This window comes from Netta rufina (genome assembly GCF_964035555.1).
Source record: "Netta rufina genome assembly, chromosome: 8".
NCBI classification, from domain to species: domain Eukaryota; kingdom Metazoa; phylum Chordata; class Aves; order Anseriformes; family Anatidae; genus Netta; species Netta rufina.
Window position 1 is genome coordinate 3,777,327 of NC_140131.1, and position 24,871 is coordinate 3,802,197.

General features: G+C 41.7%; 2 protein-coding genes across 2 annotated transcripts in view; one reads left to right on the forward strand and one right to left on the reverse strand.

The window, feature by feature from the left end:
• Positions 1-734: 734 nt before the first annotated feature.
• Positions 735-11,923, forward strand: LOC311212039 (E3 ubiquitin-protein ligase RNF170-like; the record flags this gene model as incomplete). The annotated part of the gene is made up of 5 exons (XM_084291142.1): positions 735-809; positions 5,439-5,547; positions 9,865-9,938; positions 10,428-10,538; positions 11,618-11,923. The coding sequence occupies 5 exons, from the start codon at positions 735-737 to the stop codon at positions 11,921-11,923; spliced, it is 675 nt and encodes a 224-aa protein (XP_084147268.1).
• A 2,922-nt stretch (positions 11,924-14,845) lies between these two features.
• FGGY (FGGY carbohydrate kinase domain containing) overlaps positions 14,846-24,871 on the reverse strand; it is a 138,078-nt gene continuing 128,052 nt past the window's right edge. Inside the window, exons 15-16 of the mRNA XM_084291001.1 lie at positions 15,746-15,807; positions 14,846-14,982 (exon numbers count right to left, since the gene is read on the reverse strand). Of these exons, the coding sequence (XP_084147127.1) occupies positions 14,901-14,982; positions 15,746-15,807 (144 nt within the window). The 3' untranslated portion in view covers positions 14,846-14,900. The remainder of the gene's footprint in view (positions 14,983-15,745; positions 15,808-24,871) is intronic.

Sequence of the window (24,871 nt, forward strand, 5' to 3'; positions counted from 1 at the left end):
ATGTGCTCCAGTGCCATGCTGTTAGGATCAGAGTGGTTAGCACTGCACAAAACCAAGGCCTCCTTATTAATTTTGCTGCATTAAACTGCGGAATATCTTTACAGAAATCAAGCCTTTCTAGAGGACTACAGAGTGCAACAAAGAATAAATACTTCATGAGGTATACATGCCCGTAAATTAAAATTATTTTAACAAGTAAGATCTTTTGCTTAAATTCTACACTTTGCTTGCTTTATTGGACAATACTGTGTTACACAATCTAACTTGGCACTTATGTAATACCAAAGTATCACAAGTGTCTGGCAAGTTTTAAGCCCATTTCACAACAGGACTTCAGTTAATCACTTGTCTACACAACTGATAGGCTGCTATTTTATCAGGTGGTCAAAATACCTGTAGATGCCCTTGATCAAGTTAATATTTAAAAAATAGTAACGCGCTATTTTTATTACATTCAGGTACCTTTTGATTATGTTAAACATCTTCCGGGAGGAAGAAGATATATTTAGGTGTTTTAGAAAGGGAAGGCTGTTTTCTGTGTTGTTTTTTTCTTCCCCCCAGGAGACCTCTGTTTTTGTTTTTATTTTTTGTTAGCAGACTTGCTTTATTTGGGGGGAAAAAAAAAAAAATAACAACATATTTCTTTCATAACCATAATTTAGAAAACTTGACAGACCCTTGCCATTGGGCAACGCAGTTAATAATTGACAAAGACGTACAGCGGGCCTTCATGAATGATTCCACACCATAACACTGACAGCTGGTGTAACTTACTCAGCTCCTCGCAAGCAGTTCTGCAAAGAGGAATGGTAAGTTGAACTTTGCGTAGGTTTTCTCAACCAGAGTAGGATGTGATCATTAGAATGATTGTAAATAAATATTTTTATATGTGATTATTTATTTTTATTTATTATGATTGTATATTGGTATATTATTTATCTATATATATATTTATAAGTATTTATTTATATTTTTAATCATTAGATTACTTTTGGAAAATTTGCACAAGTCAATTCTTCTCTTTAAAATATGTCCTATTCTTATTTGTGATTTGACTTAATATTCATTGTCAAATAATGAGCTGTCCAGTGTATCCTTGTGGGCCATCTTAATTGTGATGTAGATCTCTTTTACTCCTCATTAATGACAGATGCTCATGAAAAAATGAATAAATTGTTGTTAGCACTTGAATCTGCCAAGTGCTTTTTAAACTTTCATTTCTTTTCCTCAATCATGCTGACTCATCACTGATGCTTTAAAACCAAACTTCCTAGTGGCAAAACTGGAGGATGTAGTGAGCTGAGCTGTGTTGCAGAAGTAAAGGTTTACACCTAGGAGCCTCTGGCTTCACAATCAATTATATGATTACTACTTCATGCTTTTCTTTTGCACACATGTATTAAAAAGTTATCAAATCTAGTGATGATATTTTCATACAATAGGCTTGATTTTGCAGAATTCTGCTAGAATTATTTTCTGAACTGCTCAGCTTTTATTTTAAGACAAAAGATGCATCCAGTTTTGAAAAGATCTCTTTTTTTTTTTTTTTTTTTTTTTTCTCTGAAAAATCTGATTCCATGACAGCAGGAACTTCTGGGTTTGATGAGCTTCTAAACCTAGCCTCTAACCAGGTACCTACATGGAGAGTTCCCTTGCAACTCTGACACTAAAAGCAAAAACACCTGTGGTGCTCATTGAGAAAAAAATAAACATGAGGACCCAATTGTAGCAAAACTTAAAACTGTATTTAGAAATAAACATGGAAACTCTCTGTGGTCTTCACTAGCAGATTTAAAATTTGACATGAAGCTCTGTACACCATCAATCATAGTAAACCCTATCGGTATGGCAATACCCAAGCCTGGGATTTTCCAAGGTGAGATAGGCACAAATATCCAGTACAAGGCTATGGAACAGTAACTTAATGAACACTTTCAAAGTTTTTAGACTAAAGTGTCAACAGGAATGACAATTTTAATTGTGTTCTTTCTAGATTACATGTAGAACTACTGCAGGAGAGGAATATCCTCAAAGTCTGGTATTTTGGACACAGTCACACTAAATATTTTGTTTTGTTACGACTTTAGCACCATCAAAAACTAACAGGCACAAGCCACAAAATGCTAAGTGCCATAATCACTACTTTAATCTCTCATTCAGTCTGCTAGTTCAAACGTTCAAAGGCTGCCTCAAGACTTTGGAAGGGGGAAATTTATCCTGGCAGACTTACATCTATGTCAGGTTATCATCTGTCCTTCTATCAAATCCAGCTGGTCACTATCCTTATAACCAACGTTAAACCAACTCAAACATCATCTTGAGTGGTTGGACTAAATAAATCAAAAATTTGATTATGTGCACATAATCTATTAAAATAAATGAAAGATCTAGCATGTTTTTCCTAGCCTATCTGAACTCAGGAAAAAACTAAGCCACTGATATCTTTGCTGAAGGTGAATGCAAGTCCCATTTTCCCCAATATGCTCTATTAATGTAAGAATGGCTACACAAAATCAAACCAGGGCTGTCTAGCCCTCTCTGCTGCACTGGATGCCTACAGAAAAATAAAGAAACAGGTAATTATGTGAAGCTTCTCCAGAATACTCTTTCATTCTCTGGCGGTTTATGGTTCATTAACTTCTTCAGTCAGAGGTACTACCTTTGCATTTAATAGCACTTGATATCCAGTACCTACTGAATTCAGAAATTTAGAGCATCCGTAACAAGAACATCCACTGCTTAATTGTCTGTGTAAAGAACTGCCTATTTCTTTTCCCCAAATTTACCGCCTGTTGGTCATACTGTGAGAGCTGGACAAGTTTCCCACCTTGCTTCATTCAGTAAAGGAGCGATTCCAAGATAAAAAATGCTGCTTCACGGTAGTGAATTTCCATGATTTTTTTCTTCATCTATACATGCACATATCCCTCACCTGGTGTCACTATCACAGTATCGTTGCCTGGTTCCTTCCTGTAATTCATAAAGTCCTAACTCAGATGCATCGAGCACAGAGCTTCTCAACAGCAACTCGCACTTGGCGGCTGAGTTTCCAGCCCTGGTGCTGTACAGCAACACAGCAGCAGTCAATTTTCCCATCTTCTGAACAGCACAGACTCTGTTTCTGCAGATTTGCTCATGTAAGTCAGCAGAAGATGAGTCATCTGGAAAAAAGTTATAATCATTTGTCCCCTAGGAATCGTATAGTAAGTTAATTATTGTACAACACATTCTGATACAAAATACACAAGCAGTTTCAACTTGTTGAGGTTGCAGAGAGCGAGAGCTTCTCACAATTTCCATCAGTTACGGTCTGGGAATGCTGGGTTTCCCTTGACTCAGTATCTGTTACATAATCAGAAACACATTTGGTTTGCTTTGTTGTGAGGCAAAGCTGAAGAAATGTGTGTCTTATTACTTTGCAAAAATAAAGAGCCAATACCTAATCGGTTTATGTAATATATGCCGATGTGTAAACATCAGTAATACAGTTATAAACACACCAGTTGAGCACTCCGGGCAGTTCCTCAGCTGATGCTAACTATTACACTTTTCTATCAGTCAAAATCATTCACTTCTGAATCTGCAAACAGCCCATCAGCTTTGCACTTGAAGGCAAAACACAGGGCTGCTAAGTGCTGTATGAATTTTAGGAAGCATTATGTCAAAGCATGTTTGCCCAGAGGTCATTTGTCAGCGCAGGGGACTCGAGTCTGTCTGATCTCCATTAGGTTTTAGTTTGCCATGGTCAGTAACCCCAGCTTTGTCGGGTTATTGTGTGGCTGCCACGTTAGCAGGGAATGAAGAGAGCATCTTACTAGTGCACAGAGGGGAAAATCTGAACACAGCGTAAACACATTCAGCATCTGAACTTTCTGTTGGGTCTCAGAACCATTTATAACTTCATAAACTGTAAGGAAGAAATACTTCCCATCAGTTACAACTTGTTAGTTTAAAACCTTCAGTTCTTTCTGTTTACAGATCCTCATTTTAGGAAGGAAAGACCACTATTAAAGATGCTGATTTAAAATCACTAATTCAGTGAACTCATCATTTTAGGCATGGCTATGACAGGAGACCTAGTTTCACACTCATTTATTTGGAAGACCTGCAAGACAACCTCTTTCTTTCTTGGAATTATTAATTAGAAGAAAATAATTAATTTTTTAAAAATCTTTGTTGTTAGATGATTTCACATCTTCACAGTCACTTTGTGTCTTCCAGCATTTGACATGCAAAATCGAGAATCTATTCAATTTTCCCTTTATAAAAACTTCCATAAACAGGTCAATTGTTTGGAATTGTATTCACTGATCTGTCACGGAGGCAGGTGCCAATCAGCTATTTGAGAAACAACGAAGCAATCCCAATCGGGCAACACGGGACAGCAAACATGCAGTGATACTGTAATCTCCAAGTGTAGCATCATCACATCTGAATGCCTTATTTAGGTCATGGGAAAATAATACCCATTCCATATAAAGCCGGACTTCTGTGGTCATTAAGAAACACATGGAGTTCATAACTTCTTGATCAAAATGCAAAATGAAACTGTAATTGATGCTTTCTCTTGTTGGACCTCCCTAGATATGCCTAGGCAGTGGAGGACAGCCACTATTAATAGCCTTTAAGATGGTGCCTTAAAGTAGAGGACCTTCCTGGGAAGCTCCCTCCCAATTTCAGAAGAACTCCTCTGCTTCTGGGACTGATAGAAACATTGGAATAGCTTCATCTCTGGAAAGGACACTAGCCACGTTGTTATTACATTTTCTTCAAAGACCGATCTCATTGTGGTTAGGGCCATCGAACATATGGTCAAGTATAAGGTTCTCTGTGATGTGCTAAGACAATATAGGCAGGCCCCTTATCCATTATGGACGAGCTAATGCATCATAATAACAGTAGCAAAAACTTCAGCTGTGGTGAGGAATCAATATTAAGTAAGAATGGCTATTTTACCTCTCACTGTATCAAACAATCCTGGCAAAGATGAGTATACTGCCAAATAATTTTTATTGCCTTCAGATAATGACTTAGGAGCAAAATTTAGAAGACCTGCTCACATCCTTCAACCTTTCCCCTACAGGTGGAGAGTACTCCAGGAATATTATAACAAAAAGGAATATTATAATACAAATATGCCCACTTTGAATTTCAAAATGCCTCTTTAGCACTTCAGAAGCTTACAAAGCTCTTATCTTTCTGCTGTAGAAACAAATCTCAGTATTATTCTTAATTAGAGACTGGTGCTTTCTGTAGGATTACAGAAATAATGTCTTTCTGCCTAACTTTCCTTATCTGCTGAGGTAACTATTAGTTATGCCTGACATCTATATTTACTTAGCTTCTGTGACTCTGCTATTCATGGGAGATGGTTAATGAACCGAGCATGTCAATCAAAACACTAATTTACTGAAGACTCTGCACTACTTCTCTTCCAGGAATCACTCCAAATCTGGCAGCCCAGGAACCACAGAGACTTCAGCTGCCCCATCTGTCTCCAAACAGCTACTCTCCCAGTAGAAACCAACTGTGGACATTTATTCTGTGGTAAGTTTTCTGCATTGACAGCACACTTCCTACAGAGATCTCAGGTTCTATGTAGGAACCAGTCCAAGCCCTTCTCCCTAGAATTAAAGTCAGTTCTCTCACTAGAAGCAAGAGAGTCCCATCTTTGTGTCGCCAAAAAAATCAGTAACAGTATTTTTATCTGTTCATTGCCTTTATGACAAGGCATTGCCTTTATGACTTTTGAAAAGCAAAATGCAGGAAGTCACAAGACAAGAGGTAACAGATGATTTTGCAGTATTCTGTTAAATTACAACACAACTCATGGAATGTTTAAAAGGTCCAGAAAACCACGCAATTTTTATTCAACTATGCAAAAACCCTAAGCTATAAAAATCATCAATTTAATAGTCATACAGTTCGTGACTGTAAAAGTTCAAGCTACAACAAATGTGAGGTCTTCTCTTTGAGCATGGACTCACTTCTGGGAAGACAGCTCGTTGTTTTATATATCAATATTCAACAGCATAAAAAAAAACAAAAAAAAAAAACAAGTATCCCATAAAATTGATTCAAATTTTATTTACATTGGTAAAAATCATGTGTAAAAGATACCAGGCTTAGGTCTGATTCTGTTCCACAGGCTTGCTTCCCCTGTGAAACAATTGCCCTAAACTAAAGCTGAAATGATTTAGAGCTATAAGGCACTATTATCTTGCTTTATAGCCCTGTAAAAGCTTTCTTAAATAAAAATTAAAAAAAAAAAAAAAGTGGATGTTACGTACTAAACCATTAAAAAAGTGCATTTCTAGTCATGTATAGACCTTTTAATCCGTTTAACTCTTTTTAAAGAAAATCCATGTGGTCATACATGGAAAAAATATTCAGACATTTCATCATGATGTGTGCTCAGTAACTGTTTATGCCAGTTGAGGACCTGTCTTAACAGAAAAGGAGACACCGCCTGGATAAGCGGTGTGAGGGTCCTTCTGTTGAGGCTGCCTGTCGTGTGGCCTCCTGTCCTCAGCCAGTGCAGCTATCGTTGCTGGATAGTCTCAAGTAAAACCATAATTCAGTGGATAAATGTGTCTGCTAAGTGACTTCTTTGAGGCTGCTAAGCCATATGGTTAGGATTACAAAATTTAAATAATTTTTCGAAGGAAGACAAGGACGAAGCACAGAGTAGTGGAGGGAGCTATATTCATAACTGCATTTATAGAGGGGATTTCAGGAATTTTAAGGCCCACATTCTGCACCACTGGAGTCAGTGTGAGCTTTGCACCTGCTCTGAAAGGCTGCAGGATAAGGCCACCAGCATACTTGGCCTGAACTTCACAGCTTTGCTCGCACCTCTGACATACATCCTCTGGTGAATTTACAGGCAAAGTTTACAACCTCACTGCCCCAGCTGCTTATCAGGTTCCTGGCTGGATGCTGTCATCACCGCTGCACGAGTGGCAGAAAAGAACTGGAGTTTATGATCTGATGAGGTTGAAACTGCCAGTGAAGGTGCTTCAGTGCTCCTGTGCAGCACATCAGTCATCTCTGGCAGAGGGTCGTGCAGGCAGCTGGCAGTAATACCTGATGCTGTAGCACAAGGTACATCAAAAGACACTGGTCAGAACCATAAAGCTCCTTCCTACATTTTACGGAGAGCTTAAAGCAAGTGTAAGTTATATTTACAAGCCATTTTAACTTTTTTTCACCAAGTAAGAGTGTTATAAAAAGAGCTAAGCGTAAATGAGAACAAGGCACCGTGTTTTATATTGAAAAGCATTCACCCAAACCAGCCCCTCATCAGCACTGCCACTATCTCTGTCCTCTGAAACCGCATCAAATCAATGGATCAGCAACAGCTACGGACTCCTTGTCTACCACAAGCGACACCATTTAATACTTTAGCCTCTTTTAAGTTTTTATTACCACTCACTGTTTTATACCATACAGGAAAAGGATGCTTTGAATAAAACTCACTCCAGAACAAACAGTAAGCATATGGCCTCAAAACATGTTTCAAATAATATCACGTAAGTTATAGTTTCGAGTACCGAGATAGACATAACAACAAAAGCCATTAACTTTCCACTTTCTCTGGCCTGGGTAGCATTCCCTTTCCTACCTCTGAATATGACATAATGATTTGGGCTTCATATTTGTTTTGAGATCTGCGGAGAAGTACAAGTTTGGTATATATTGTTATCATTAACTGCATCTATTTGGTTAGGCTTTACATTCCCCAAGTACATCTTCATATACACTCTACAGCATAGAATCCAGTGCGATGCATTATCCGGGTTATGACTATGTTTATACAGTAGAAGCGTAACATGTCTGTTTTTCATGTCTTAAACCAATAAAACTTTACATTGGGCTTATCAGAACCATTCTACGTAGATCTAAGCCTGTTGTGACTGAAATCAGTAACAAAACTTCTCTTGTTGCCCTGCAGAACAGAGCTGAGCACTCTTAATAAATTCCACTCTGGTAAAAGTTTTATTTAAAAAATGTGGTCAACCCAGAGCTTTTAAAGAAGATTAATGTGGACTTATAAAAAATGTCTGATTTTATTATTAGTAGTAATTCATACAGTTTGTCCTGAAGTTTTCCTTTTCAGCTTCAGTTTGAACCATATGTTCAGGAAGTTCAACTGAAAAACGATCCTTGAGCAATATTATTTTTTTCTAATTAACAATAACCACAGAGGTATTTTAGAAAAACCTATGGACTCCCTCAGAAGATTGTGTAGCAGGCTAGATTAAAACAGGATTTTGTCTATTTTATGAAAAAAGCACTGAAGCACAAATAGGTCAACTTCATAGGAGTCTTTCTTTCCTGTTCTACTAAACAAAGGATTCTGCATGTAGCACATTTTAATTTCCACAGGGTTATTTTTTAAAGCCCTTGATGAACTATGGGATCCAGTAGTACCCCATTGTCATCACTGGGACATTGCTGCATGGATCATGATACAGAATCTGAACCTAGAGGGTCAAAGCTGCTCCTGAAGTCAGGCATGATGTCTGTCAAATGTAAAAGTTCAAGCAAGAGCTTGAAGTTGGCTGCCAGACTGAGTTTATACATCCCACATGAGGATTTAGATATAAACACAGACATGTGCCCAGCTAACTGTTCCATATATGCAAACAAAATAGAAGAGTTAGAAAGAAAAATCCTGCACTCAAATGAAAACAAAACTAAAACGTACAAGTCAGAGCAAGGTTCATAAAAATATCTTTGGGCCAAATTTATCATCCCTAATATAAGGATGTCCTATAAAGGAAGTAACTGATAGTATCATGAACACTTTTTATACTTGACTTCAGACACAATTCTCCTCTAATATTCCTCTTTTCAGCAACAATGGACAAAAAAAGTCTGGGTGCAGAAAACTATTGCACTGAGGGCTCCCGAAGACTTATTGTCTTAACTCAAACTACTTGCTGGTTGTTTTTAGAAGACCATTGTTCAATTCAATAAAACAATTCCATCAAAATGGCAATGCAGTGTTCTGCTGTTGCTTTCACTGCGGTCCTTGTCAAAGTTGATCAGTTTACATGTTAAAAGATTTTTTTCCTGACCTGTCACGCTGCACACTGCACCCGGGAGCTGAAAGTCAAGCTGTGCTGCTTCTGATTAGATGCAATTTACGTTTTGCTGGTTTTACTGTTAGTACCAGCGCTGACATTCATGTAAGTCAACCACTGCTGTCAGTTATATGCACACTCTAATCTTAGTGTCCTCAGACTCTGCCCTCCTCCACACCTGAGACTTCAGCACTAAGAAAATGATAGTGCATTTGGAAATTAGTTAGCAGTTGTCTTGGCAAGACAAATCAAAAAGAATGCAGCAACTCACTCTTCTAGAGCTATGCAGTTCCAGAGGAGTAACACAGTTGAAATATAGTAATTAAAAAAAAAAAAAAGCAAAAAGACAAAATAGTCCCAAATATGATACTTCATCACCAAGCCATGTATTGTGCCAGGAGGTGTCTGCAAGACCAAACTGTCCCTTGGCTGTGCGTTGGTTTATTCACGATAACGGGCCCTCAGAGCCCCTGAACGCTTTACTGAGCTGGAGGAAGTCTATCTATCCACTGGAATTAACCTATCAAAGTCTCTGTTAATGGGAGGCCCCATGGAACTGGATACATCAGTGCAGGAGATCTAAGACTCCATTTTCACACGGCCAGTTTGCCAAGTAAAACCGCATATTAAACTGAAAGCAAAGAATTACATTCGTTTTTGCAGCCAGTTGCAGAAAGAGGGTTTATTATTTCTGATAACATCTTTGTAAACATGAGATATCCTCAAATATGCTTCATGCCTCTTAACACTTTTTTTTTCTTTTTTTTTTTAATAGGTTCCTGTCTAATCACGTACTGGAAACACAGTCCCTGGTTAGGAGCAATAACCTGCCCTCTCTGCAGACAAAAGGTAAGACATCTCCCTTGTACGTATCTGCATAATGATAAATACAAAATGACTGTCTTGAGCTCTTAGGATCAACTTTATTTACCCTCTATTTTTCCACTGCATTTCAAAACCCACTTACAATTGAATGACCCTGCAGCCATTCGCATTTATCATTTGACACGTCTTATCAGGCAACTCTGTGAAATATTAAACAGGCTTCTGGCATTTTCCTTTTGTACAGTTTATTGAGTCTCTTCTTAGATAACATTCCGAAAAAAGCAATAAGGGACTTCCTCATCTCATCTGACCCCTTCCAAAATCTGCCTGCTGTACTGGTAGGCCAGATGCAGGTTACAAAAGGAGAAGGTTCTTGCTGTCGTGGAACTGATGGAACTGGACAAAGGTCAATTTGCTAGGAAGAGACTGTGGACAGACATACTACAGAACACTAGCCTTTACACTGAAGATTCAAATACATTGTGCTAATACCTATCTGCTTTTCTTATGAAGGTGGTTCTTCTGGATAACATCTCTTGTGAAAAGCAACAGGATAAGCCAAGTAAACAAGTTGTACATGACATTAGAGCTTACAACAAGCGTTTCTCAGGGCAAACTCGACCTGTAAGTATTTATAAATCTACATTTACCTACTTAGTACTGCATAACACACAGGATTGAAAGAGACCCAACGGTGAAAACTAGTTTGTATGTGTGTGAATTATCTTTTTATGCACTTATTGGTGGTATCAGAAGGGAAGTCTTACCAGTCACTGCTGGGTTCAGCATCTGCTACTAAGCACCTACATCTAGGTGCTTCTCAGAGTTCCTAGCTCAGAGGGATCATTCTGCAGTCATCCTGGCAGGGAGGAGAAGACAGTGTGAGACGAAACACAGTAAGCAAAGCAGAATTGGAGATGGTCAGCCTGGAACTTTCAGATTTGAACTCCAGGATTTTAAGTTGCATATAAGTTTTTTGTTCCTAATGAGATTCCAGCTTAGAAAGCAGCTGTTTTTTTCTCTAGATATTGCCAAATTCAAGCAGAGTACACTGGCTCTGTACTTCATTAAAGCTGGAATCCCATCTGGTGCAGAGACGTGACAGGTAGTGGAAATGATACGAAAGATGAAGGCACACACGAGGCCCATTCTTGACAGCATGTAGAATATCACCAAAGCAAATCCTCCTCTCCTGTCACATCCTGGTAGGGGGCCCAAACAGGACTGTGGAGTCTGCTTTAATCTATGGACTATAAACTAAGCGCTGTGGATGAGAATGTTATTTTTCAACGCAACAAACTAGTATTAATGAAGAGGAATAAGTAGGTCCTATGGTTTCTGTCCATACTAAAGTGAGACCTAAGATCTCATTTTCAAGTATTAATAGCCACAGTTGAAGCTAGATTTTAAAGAGAGGCATATGCTCATTGCAGCCAGTAAGGCCTAGTTTCCAAAAGGACTCAGTGCAAGCATAATACTTTCTTTGCAAAGTGCTGGGGGAGTGAGGACTCCTTTTAGAATTAAGTGTGCTTGTAGGTAGTACAAAACCATTGACCTCTGTAGGCAGACATGGACAGCACAGAAAGTTTTTGCATTCAGGAAATTTGAATCTAAAAGTGCTTAAAGACCCATTTTTTAACTCAGACTCAGAAAGAACTGCACAAATCAAACCGCAGCATAATATAACCCATCTGCATATTTAGTTTTCAGATTACGTTTATGACATGCCGTTATTCCTGACTCTTGCCTGGCGAGGAATCTTTACCTGGGGTGGTCTCGTATGGATTTTTTTCATAAGAGTTGTTGTTTGCTCCTTCGGAACAATCATATGCTTATCGTCTCCTTTTGACACGATGCCCGGGCCTCTCTGTAGAACACTTGGAACAGCTGATGACATGGTAGTTGTTTCCCTTCTTTTAATTTGTATGATAAACATTTGTCAGCAAATTGCATCAAACGGGGTAAATATGGCAAGATCTGCAGCTCAGAGCATGCTGTCAGAATCCTGAGCGACTCAAACTTTGATTCCTTGGTCAAACTCCATCAAACAGTGACAGACTTCTCCTTCATTTGGGTCAGCATGTGATGGATTTGTCATTCTGCTGCAGACAAAGGCTGAAGCAGGACTCCGTGATATTTGGCGTGGCCAAATGATTTGACGTGCAAGTGCTTAGAAGGCTAGTTTTACATGCCACTGTATATTTGCTAGGCTCTTTCATGCTTCACTTTTCTACAACTTATCCTCATATAAAGTGCCTGAAATGAAACTGCTTAAGGCTGTGAACAAAACCTAAAATTAAAATGCCAATCAAATTGCAGTTGAAGATTTTTAGAACTCTTAAGCTTTGACATTTTACATCTTGGCTCTATTTGAATAAAACTTTGAGAACTTAGCAAACTCTGCAATTTGCTAGGTTTCATATAACAAAAGTAATGTTTGGTAATACCTCTATGAAATCGTGTACTGGTACTTTGTGCTATCACAGCTGATTACACGTCCATTGGAATACAGATTTTTTACGCTCCACAGTGACTACAGTCCAATTCTAAAATTGGATAATATGGCTTGGAATAAAAAAGCAACTGCAAAGTAGAAGTATTACAAGGGGAGAACAGCATTAAAAGGATCATGCAAGAAATGTGAACAAATCTTGGTGTAAGTCTTCCGTATAAGCCTAAGCAAGGTACACAGCTTTGTTGGAATCTGTGCACCTAAGCTTTAACAAAGTCAGCATAAACGTTTGCTTCCTTTGTAGGCTTCATACACTCCTTGTGATTTCCTTGTAAGCCATGGTACTGGTTCAGCCAGGCAGATCAAGACTAAGTTTATGATGATGATAATAAAGTTTATAGAAAGTCTGCTAAAGTTGGTGGGAGTGGGGGTGGTTGTGTTGAGCTGTGAAGAGTTAAAAATGCTGGTACAATACCAGACAATCCTACACGTCTCTCCCTATATAATCTGTACATTTGCTATGTATTTGGAGTCAGTGAACTTATTTTTACATATGACTTGTATATTAAAATTGTTATATTAAAATATATGAATATTTATTGTTCACGATACACTGGTCTCCAACTGTTTTTTTCTTTCTACACATTTTCAATTGACATCTTTTATTGTAGCCTTGAATTGTATGTTATGATACACCAGTATGTTGCAGTTATTTTCTTGCTTGTTATACTCTTTTTGTTATGATGTTTTCTCATTTTATTCCCATCAACTTTCATTGTCTTTAATTATGTCCCTGAACTTGTAAAGCTGTTTCTCTTAACAATGGGTACTTTGGAAATGGCAACAATTGCTTTTCCATGAACTACAAGGCAGGAAGTGCATTGTTTCTTTAAAAAAATTACCAGATGTTTTTGAGTGCTGACTACTAACATAAAAAAAAAACAGAAACTATTATTTTCCAAGTTCTCTAAGTGTAATTTTGTTATTGTGTAACTTCTGTTTGCATTTAACTGGGAATTACAGCCTATGCCAATACAAAAGAATGGAACTTCTATCAAGCTAAGTGTATAAAGATGGAGTCCATTTTTATGGATACTGATGCATGGAGAGGGACTGACTGTAGGTTGTTTCTCTTGTATAATAAAGGCTCACCAAGAGGGTCACAGATTACAGTCTAAAGAAAAGAAGGGTTCTCATTAGTGACCTATAACACACTTACAGTTGATTTGAGTATGTTCTGTTCTGCTACCCCTCACTTCTTAGTCCTTTAGGGGACTCCTTAGGGCCTCTGTTTTTGCCTTATAAGCAGAACAATATCTTTTATTAATAAGTAACAGATAAGCACAGAGAAAAAGAATTTCTGAGAGAATCTCACTAAAGGCCCTGACAGTGTTTGCATCTTTCAAGATCAAAACAATTTGCATGGTCTGAGGTGAAATGGTTCTGCAGTATACAACCAGAGCGTCCAGCCATGCCATGATCTGGTGGTGTTAGCGTGACAGTACCCTGCAGGACTAACTATCCAGGGAAGCCTTCAAAATCACCTGAAAACAAATGGAAGCCTCTTGTTGACTGAATTTGGCCAGCGGGCAGCCAGGAAGGTTTCTAAGCACTGACAAATGCAAGTCTAAGGAAGGAAAACCGTCTCTCTCCCTCTGCTTTCTCTGTACCTGCTGTCACTGCGTTTAGCCCTGCAGCTGGCAGGCTGTGTAGATGCACAAGCTTTGAGCTGGGTCTGTCTGAAGCAATGTGATGAGAACGGCCATGGAGTGCTGGACTGTCTCAGGGCTGACTCCCCACAAGGCAGCTGGCAGGGTGGAAGGAATGCACCTGCGCTATGAACATATTTTCAGCAACTGTGTCTGCTCAACCTAGCCCTTCAGTATCAACAGTGGGCTGTCTTACATCTGCACAGAGATTAATAAGTACTGAAGGCTACTTGCAGAAGACAAAACAGCTCAAGTTATTGATAGGAAAACGACTATGCTGCAGGAGTGGAAACGGAAAAGGAGTAGGAAACAGAACAAAACAGATAGGGAAAGATTGCACAGCTGCAAAATTGATTTCCAAATATCAGCCACCAAAAAAAATACTACAATCGTGGTTAAAAAAAAAAAAAAAACACATTCCAATGGAAATCACATCTCAGCTGTAGGAGATACCAAAATTAAAAGGGCCCCTAGTGACGCTATGGGTGCAATACCTGTGAGAAGCACGGCAAAGGTCAGGGATTCAGGTCCGTGTTGTTCCTTGTGCTACTCCTGTGTGTGGCCAGTCTGTAAACACCAGCACCACGGTACCAGCCGCTGGCTGTGTCTTCTCTGACAGGACTAAATGAGTATTTGTTGTCCCTGATGTGTGTGGAGTATAGATGGAAAATACCCAGCGCTTCACAGTGTATGCATTTTATTTCTCATTAATAATGAAAATATACAATTTAGATGACAAAAACACGTTTTTACCATGGACAGTACAGTGAAAAGAAATTACCCTGAAAGTGTATCCCTGCTGTTCCCAGACTATACGGCTCTGGACTAGAAGCCTTTCATGATGGTGCGATACTCTCTCTGGTGCTCCACAAGTTTCAGAAATACTTCGTATTTCTTGTCATAAAACCTGTAGTAAAAAATAATAATAATAATTTCCACAAAGCTTGAGATTTTAAGGTTTAAATCCCTTGTAAAACACGTTCACCTTCTCTGCCCCGCACGTCAAGTTCCCCGCAGCGGGCGGGCCGGGGACCGGGACCGGGACCGGGACCGGGACCGGGACCGGGACCGGGACCGGGACCGGGACCGGGACCGTGCCCGCAGCCCCCCGCCGAGCCCCGGCCGCGCCGCCAGGTGGTGCCCGCGCCCCTCCGCGCCGAGACGGCCACGGGCACGGGGACAGGGACCGGGACGGGGACCAGGACGGTGTCGGCAGCACCCCGGGGCCTGGGGCAGCGCCTCAGCCGCGGGCCGCCCGCCTGCCTCGGCCTCAGCCCCGCGGCGGACCCGGTGACTCGGGCCTCGGCGTCACTTGTTGAAAATGCAGCGCTGTGGTAGCCCCCGGAGGCTCCTCACAGCTCCTCATGTCCCCTTACAGCTCCCCCCACATCCCCTCACGTCCCCTCACAGCTCACAGCTCCTAAAATCCCCTCACATCTCTCACCCTGCCTGCCGCTGAGGCGAGCTGTGGGCAAAGGCCAGCTTTAGGGGGTGAGGTGCTTCCACACCACTTGGAGCAAGTGTCTTCCTTCGCCCGCGTTGAAGAGGATGCCCGTATAATCTTTTTTAAAAATGGGGCATAACTGCGTTCAAGCAGAGCTAGAAAGAAAGGGACATGAACTTCCTTTGAGGCAAATTCTCACAGGTGAACACACAGAAGCCAGGGCTACCTTTTGTGCTCGTGGTTAGGCTGCACGACTCGCCCGATTCTTCCCATTTTCGCCATGGCCTCCTAGTAAAAGACAAACACAAGCTGGAAAAGCCTGTTTTGATTTAAAATACTTTTTGACAAGAACAAGATGTTTCAAAACCAATCGGAACATTACTGATGTATTTTGTTTCGACTGAACAGGCCAGATGGCATAAAATATGTTCAATCCCATTATATAGTAGTCATGAGAACAAAGTACTGCAGACCCCTCAGTAAACCAAAATCTGTTCCTCTTTCTTACTGGGAGTCTGAGGCAGAACAGACTTATCTTTTATTATTTACACTAACCAAAGGAAATGTTAAACACTGCATCCCCGGAGGGGAGATTTCTCAAATAAAATGATGCTTTACATGAGATCTCTTAATCATATTCCCAAAGTATTGATTCCCTGTAGCAAGGGAGGACTCCAGTACGCTGCAGAAGCTCAGTGTGACTTGCAAAGTTCTGTTACAGAGCCTACAGCTGCCCTCCCATTCCAGGATAAAGGTGTCAGAGACGATTTTGATCCTAATTTGCTTTTGGCCAACATACAGTCAGAGGAAGGGATGTCACAAATTCTCCCCAGAAGGAGTCTCTGGGACAGTCACAAGAGGACTGAGCAGTTTGGTTCCTTTCCCAATTTCTATGAGATTCTGATTTCCTATGGATTTTCCTTAGCAATCCCACTTGTATGAGACACTGATCACCGATGTGAGCAGAGAAGCAAGCTCAAGTTCTTGGGCCAGGGTGGAGGCAGCAGGCTCAGGCTATTTTAAATTGAAGTTATTTCACAAGGAGCATTATAGCCATAGTTTTCAGATGGAGCAGTGTTAAACATAAAAGATCAGGATTCAAGAATAAGTGTCTGACCAAATCTCTACCAGGAGTCATAGTTTCTAAGTAGGACCCTAAGTTTTAATATTAGTGCCTATTGTTTTAATATTAGTGCCTAAAGCACAACACTGTGAGGGTATCAGTGGAGAACAGTCAGTCTGTGCCAAGCTGCTTCTGCTGGAAGCCATCTCGTCAAATGCTCCAACCAGATTTGTTAAAGGGCTGGATGCTTTTATAGTCTGTTATATCTGTTGTAGTAGAATCTTTGCCTTCCACTAATCCAGCATACAGCTGAGGAACTCGCCGACCTTTACAATGCCGATGAGCAATGTAAGCACAGTTTCACCAACCCAGAATAAGCAGGGAGACTCTGCGGGTAAGCAGGTGACTGGCAGACGTCACATCTGGTTTCCCATTTCCCCTGCGTTAAAGAAATAGGATCATGACCTAAATGCCAGGATGTACGTGGCCAGCAGATCCTGTCTCCCATGCACAGCAGTGTCAGGTCAGCTGGCACACGGTGCCTGCGATGCCTTCGTGTGCCAAAGCCGCAGGCGGCCCTCGCTCTGCCTGGCTGGCTGAACCTGTGCTGTTATTACCTGTCACGTTCTGGGTACGTTTGCTTCATCCTTCAGCATCAACAAATCTTCTTATACTGCCAATTCAAACGTACTACTCAAATGTGGAACACCTAACTTTCTACATTTGTTGAGTACAAGGGATTAAATGCTGGATAAAACTGTGGCTCTGCCAAAGCAAGAAGCACTGCCTGTGATGGTGGTCAGCATTTTACTGTTAGAGCTTCTGATAGAACAGCTGAGGAGTATTTCTGTGCACTGATATGCCTATACTCTTTCATACGTGCAGAAGTTGATTGTACTTGGATTCCCTAAGAAACACCCTTGAAATAACACTTCCAGTGAGATACTGTGTTCTCTTCTCTGGGACAAGTGCGCCTGCTGGCACAGAGATCCTGCACAGCAGCCAGATTAAAATACTGGCAGGGAAAGGTTGCTATCTTTCCCAGTAAGAGAAATGAGCATTTATTCTCTGCTCCTTAACAAGTGATACTAGCTCAAGCATTGTTCCTGTTGCAACATAGTCCATCGTTTACAAACCCCTTACATGGCCAGATGGATTGAGTCTGCTCACAAAATGAATGAACACGGGGAAAAAAAAAAAAAAAAAAGTAAAAGACAATTTCCTCTGATACAACCAGATATCTTTTTTTAAGATAGCTTCCTGTCTTACAGGAGAAACACAGAAAACATAAGACAAAGGCAGAGATCCTGCACGCTGCACAGCAAAGCCCCTCAAAGCATTCTCACCAAGGGGAAGAGTTACAGAGCTTTCAATTCCTTGCTTTACACCTATTGAATTGCCCAGGTGCTACTGAAAACACACACACACAAAAGCAGCACAATAGGACCACCTGATAGGGTGCAAATGTCTCAGAAAAATCAACTTTTTTCTCAAGTGCAACAAAAACGAAAGGGAGGGCCAGGCGTTGCTATTCCCCCTGTGCACACTGGCAGGGTGTGCTTGCTGCTGGCCCATGCCGGGCAGCGCTAAGAGGACACGAACAGCGCTGATCCCAGGAAAGGTTCTGCTTTGCCATAAATATTCCCCCCTAACCTTGTGTGTTACTCTGGGGCCTCTTACAACTTTCAGTGCTGAAAAATGCACTGACTACTTCTTCGGGAAATAAGCCAGCCCTCTGAGATAAACATGTATCTAGCCAGGTTTTATTTTTACACCGTTATTCATCTAGCTAAAGGTCTTCTCAGGTTGGTTCAAGAGAGCACAGACACCGCAGTGGGTATGGGTGCTGTATGGGCACATCCTCGAGCTCCCACCTGTGCCACTGTCACACCACTCAGGCCCAACAAGACACCCAGCACCCACAACACACCAGCTTTCAGACCACTTGTGGTGGTCTTCAAAGGGCCAGCCGAGTCTCCACGGAGCTGATGAAAGCCCGTGGAGATTAAAATACTCACTGGGAGCTGGAGTTTCCACTGCTCCCAGTGTTATGCCAAACTGCAAAAAGTTCCAGCAAGCGTCCTAAAACTCTGATCTCTCCCCAAACACGAAGCTTCTCTTCACATTTAATTTTTCATCTTCTCCCTGTGACTTCCCAAAACTTGAAATAAGCTGCTCTCACAGTGACACAGGCCCGTAGCCTTCCTGAAGCCCCGGCCCCATCCCTGGCACAGAGGGTCCGGACAGGCAGTGAGGGGGAAACCACCACGTCATGGGGCTGGGAGCAGGACAGGCTTGGACGTCCCTAAAGAAAAACGGGTCCTTCAAAGCCTGACATAAATCAGGAAACACAGCCTGGCTGCTGCTTATCTTCTGCTGGCTCACATTTAGCTCATTTTTTAAGCACAGGTAAGGAGGAAGATGCCAAAGCAGTCTCTTCCAGTTCATCATATAAGTATTTTGTATTTTTATATCTGCTAAACCTATCGAGGTCTTCAGAAATCCACAGCATTAGGTCTCACAGCAATCACCACGATAATGTCAAGTACCATGTTAAAGAAATACACAGCCAGCAATTTTCAACAACCCACTTGTTCTAGGTTGCTCAAAATATCCTAAATTAATTCCTCTCTTAATTTGCATTTTGGTTGTGTGGTTTTCTTTAAAGTCAGCTTGATCATTGTTCATTTGAACAAATACTTTATTCCCAGAGGAGAGTCTTTTCAACAATTTTCTGGGGACAAAGAAGAACAGAACATTAAAAATATGAATTTATAATGAAATCAGAAACAAAGGAACATAAGAATCGTATTACTGAATCAGATCAACCTTGTGCACTGTTCTGTCCCTAACAAAGCCTTAAATATAGCAAAATGATAATGCTGCTGTTCAGAAATAGTCTGTTTGAGGGTCAACATCCAAATCCATAATTCCAGTCACCAAGAATTTCACAATCTTAATTTGAATGATGCTCTATCTTCTTTGTTTGCCAGTCTAGACAGTACAATGAATACAGTGATTTAAACACAATGAATTCTCTCTTAAAACAAAATATTTTGTAAAATTGCTTTTTAATCATTTCTTTTCTCTCTTTCCATAAAGGCTATGCTATAAATAAACCCTGAAAGTTCGCATTTGATCATCATTTCTAAAGGCTGGGCAAGAGGCAAGTGAAGGGTTTACACAGAAAAAAATAGAGGCACTGTGGAGCAGAAATAAAGGGATGCATTCATGATTCCCAACCTTTTGTTAGAGTGTCAATGCTGAGACAGATAGAAGCCAGTAAACACTCTGCTCACCACAGGGAGTTAGCCCCATGGGATTACCCTACCCGGGACCGAAGGCGGAGGCCCAGAGAACCAAAATCTCCAAGGCCTGCTGGTATTTCAGAGCCAGGTGCCATTCTGCTGGCAGCAGGGTGACCCAGTTGGGAGGGCCACTGTCATTTGGAGCAATTCACTCAGTGCTGGTGGCCGAATTCTGCTCTTGAGCACGAGCTGACACCAGGGCGGCCCCAGAGCAGAAATGGCCTGCGGGGCTGGGGAGCTGGCCCACCACAACGCCCCCTGAAGTACGGAGCCTTACCATGGCTTACAAGCTGTAGAGCAAACAGAAGGGTCCCCAGTTCTCTAGCACCACCCTCAAGGGGGACAAAACCTTCTTTGGACACAGCATATAACATCTGGAAATTTCAACCTTTGCCCCTTTAATAAGAGAAAAGAAAAGGTTTTAACACTATGTGGGAGATGCACTGCAGCAACCTCCTCTGTCATGCCAGGAGACACCAGGAAGGCACGTCAGGCTGGCATTAGGAGCACACAGGTGTTACAAGGGTTATCTTTACATGGGAGGACAGCTTTCCTCTGATTCCCCAGGGAAGGGCTGACTCAGAGCACCCGGCACGATCCTGCACATCCCACAAGAGCAGCCCATCTCCCTCAGGACTACAGAGGGAGCCAAGGAAGATTAGCCTACCTGTGAACACTCCGTAAGTCTGATTTCTGATAGAGACTCACAGACTTATGTAGCTGAGTATTACCAAAAATTAATGGGATGTAGGCCCTCAAAAGCATACATCACATGAGAAAAATCAGATTTACGGGCATCAGCCTTAGGTTTAAGATAAACCAAAGAAGCAACTAAATCCCACGGAAATTAATGAGCTGGGAACATCAGTCCCCCTCAGAACTTAGGCTTCTGCTTTACTTAGGTACTTTAAAAATTATATCCAAAGTTAAATGGATGAGGCATTCAGGCACAAATGCAATTTTGCAGCTGTTTTCTGCCCAATTACTCATTCTGAAAATCTCAAGAAATGTGAGGACTTTTAACTAGTGTAGTTATTAACAGTAAAAACAGCTATCTATCATCTAAAGTTTGCAGAATTTCAGTGGCTGAAAGCATTTGGCCTGCACGTATAAAAGCATACATCAAAGCTCACCAAACTGCCTGGGCACACCACGCTTCGGTTACAAAAACAGCGTGCCAGCTACTTAGAGGAGGAATCTTTAGGCAATATGAAAACCAAGAGGTGTACTCGAGTGCAAATTCATCATGTTTTCTCTCTGAATGACGCTGGTTTATAGCTTGTCCAGTGACAGCCGTGGTTCAGTTGTACCAAGAATGACTCATCTAGGAATGATGGCAAGGATGAAAAATAACTGCTGTAAACCAGCTTTGGATCAGAAATTGTAACAGGAGTAATTCAGGAGTCTTGGAACAAGCTGGAACGAGATGCATGGCTTGCTCTTCTTTCCAAGCCAAAGTTGGTAATTCACCTCATCTTGGTACTTAGGCAAAAGAAGGAAACTATACTCACTTTTACTGTAGTAATACAAACTAAGTGATCACAAGCTGCCATTCTTACAGCCAAGAGTGGTGAGAAAGCTGTACGGGCAAACATCCTTCATCAGGCATTCCTGAGAATGGCAGGAGCATTCGCACAGGAGATCAGTCTCAATTTCCGAACCACAGAGAGCTTTAAAATATAAATTTCCCCTTGACAACATTATCCAGACTTCCACTCAGGTCAGTCTGGACTCTTGTGTTTCTGTAGAGCTCTGCTATCACAGATCCAGCATCAGAGGAAAAGTTAAAAGTTGGTCCATTTACAACAGACTGATATTTAAGAGCACTCTTCCCCACCACATTTGTTTTGATTTGTAGAGTTCAACAGGTGTAAGTACCTTCAAAGTAACAGACCGACCTTCTTTACACTTTTAAGTCCCTGTAACAAGTACAGTAGTAAAATTTACTACTGTAAAATTTACATGAAGTAAAATTTACTTTCTTCAGCAGTGAAGAACTCCTTCACCCATCTCCATTCCATACACACAAGCTAACAGCTGCTAGCTAACATCCTTTTAAGAAGTCCAGTCACAGACATACTTGGATTTGAGGGGAATAAATAGATTTCTTGAAATGCTGATGTCCAAGAAATACTTTTAAAGTGTTTCAAGATTTGTAAGCAAGGCTGCTATCTTCTTACAGGCTTTCATTTAGGGATTGCTTACTCAATAGCCTGGAGATGCAAAATTCATCTTATCTATGCTTACAGGAGTTACATGAACTCATTTATGCAACAGAGCCCTAGCAGAACTTTTCAGAGGTATATGACTGCATGAAAAAAGCATGTGATGGACCACATACAATATTTTTCCAGTGGCTTTCCCCCCCCCCTTCCTTTAAATTTGTTTGAGTTATAGGGGCAGATCTTGGCAGCATGCACAAAGCCCAAAATCTGTAACTCAATTCTCTGTGGTATTCTGAACGGAGGGAGCCAAGTTTTAAAACACATTATGGATAAATACTAGGGCCGAGCAAAAATTTCACACCTAAGACCAAAGTGTGAAAATTTGGCTCTCGTTCATTTAGTGAAAAGGTGGAAAATTTCACACAAGCTTGTATTTTCCTTTTGCTCTGTTCCAGCATAGATGGCTGCATTAGTATCAAACCTCAGAGCTGTTTGCTGTCTGTGAGTCTACAGTGAAAGAGGGAGAAGAGGATGGAAGGGTGGAGGTGCAGCGAGCAGGACAGCAGCTTAGGACTTCAGTTCGAGTCTGTCTTCCAGAAAGAATGATTGGCTTTTTGAATCTGACTACCTTTATCTATTCATATGTTAGGTTACAGCATTGGTCCATCTTAAGAGAAAATGTTAAACATTTGTTTATTAAAGACTGTTCCTGTGGTGAAGGGGAATCAGGCAGGTAGCGTAGATGCCCCGCATTATTACACCAAAAACCATTATTAACAATAACTTTCCAACTTCAGTCGACAGGGCCAATGGGACAGCCCTTGGATGGGGCCTCAGTACAGAGACAAGGTGGTTTTCCAGCTCAAGCACTGAATCAGGGTACAGAAAGTGCAATAAATTCCCCAAGTTATTTTCAACATGTAATTAACTCTTTTAAGGTTCAGATACCTCTCCCTAAAATAGGCTGAACCCATTGTTTCCCTGCAGGCTCAATTTGGCTTGTGCACGCAGCTTGTAACTCTAGGTTTGTCTCTAATTTTGGACCGTGGGTGGCACACGGCGGCCTCAGTCCCACTCCTGCCCTCCGTGCCTGATTGAAGTACGTATCACTTGACCTCCCCGGCGGTGTGGGAGGGTGGTTTTCACTCCTTAGCATCGGAGACAAGAACAAACAGAAAAGAGATCACGTAACAGATGAGACAAGTGCAGATGAGGCCACGGCACCACCTCTACCTCCAGAGCACCTACTCTGATCCCGTTCAAAGACAACGTGGCCATCGGTCAGACCATGGCCACCACAGCTCGGTGTCACACACAGCTCGTGTTTTGGCCAGGCTGGCCAGCCCGCAGAGCCATAAGAGGAGCAGCAGTGGCAAGGCAGCTGCTGTGAAGGGTGGCTTGTCGCGCTCGCGATGATATTAATTACTTATTCTGCAGACCAAATTTAGCATGGGATGAGGGTCAGCTATGATTGTCACATCATCTATCAGCTGGAAACTATGTTTGGGTCTAAGCTCCAGCCACACTGCTACTAAATATAGGCTGTTTTGTTGTTGATCTGACTCTGCACTCCCCCAAGTTGCCTTTGACTATCAAATAATTAAGCAGTTTGCTCTGTGAGGGCTCCGCTGCTGGCAACTCTTAGTGTCCAAAGCTACTTGGATGCAGATTTGTCAGCTTAGCATGGGTTTCAGCTTACCCGGGCAATGGAAAGAACCCAAGTGTTTCGCTCCTGGTCCAGTTTCACAGCTTGCTGGCACTGGGTGCCATGAATCAACAGTCTGCAGGCACCGTCCACGCAGTCTGCATTGGAGCTGGGGCACAGCTCGGTCGCACGCACCCAGCCGTGAGCTCGCACAGATTATTCATCAAGTTTATGTCCGCTTTACAATGCTGCGGATGAAGATCCACGGCAGTTTTAAATTAAGCTAGCAGATACTGCCAGGATGCAACCAGAGCAGCACAGAGCTGTGCCTGGTGCCCACCACCAGCCTGGGGCACACTCTGCCTCCTCGCCACACCGTGTGGCTATGCCATATACCACGCGGTGGCTATGCTGCTGCTGGCAGCTGTGCCACCACAGCAGAGGCTCCCTGAGTACACCACAAGCCAGCACAGACAGTACAATTCCCTCATGCCTTTCTGAGGTGGAATAGATTTCTCAGCCATACACAGCATCACTGTTGCAACAGACCGAGAAGGTTTGACCATATCAACCACACAAAAAAATATATCTATTTAACCCGCTTCTTGGGCTTGGAAACGTTGTGCTGACAGGTAGTTCTGTGTAACGGGAAACTCACCTGGGAGTAAAAGATCAGATTCCTACATCACAGCCTACTGCAGGGGACTGCCACAGCGCTGTGAGCTAAATCAGCCCTGTCCATACTCATTGCTGCTGGTGATGGGAGCGCTGCTCTGCTGCACAACCTGGAGCAAGCCCTTTTGCTTCTCTTGCTCCTTTCTCACCCCTCTGCTTGCACTATCCGTCCTAATGCTTTTATGCTCAATTTTAGGTGCGAAAACCTTTGGGGCAGGCAGGGCAGGTGTGCGGCTCCGCTCTAAACCACAGAACAAAAGAAATGAGCTGGACAGAAAGCAGGAGGAGTCGTTTGCACAGGGGAGGGTAGAACAGAGAAGCTGAAGACCAAGCATCCACACAGGATATCCTGACACCCGGCTGTGTATTTGACACAATATTTTGTTGAACTGTACCACTTCCTTTAAGGTGCAAAACTCAGATTTATTCAGCTGATTTCTTTTCACACACAGCTTTCCTTGCTTAGTTCAAACTTTTATTTGCCATCTGGCAATGG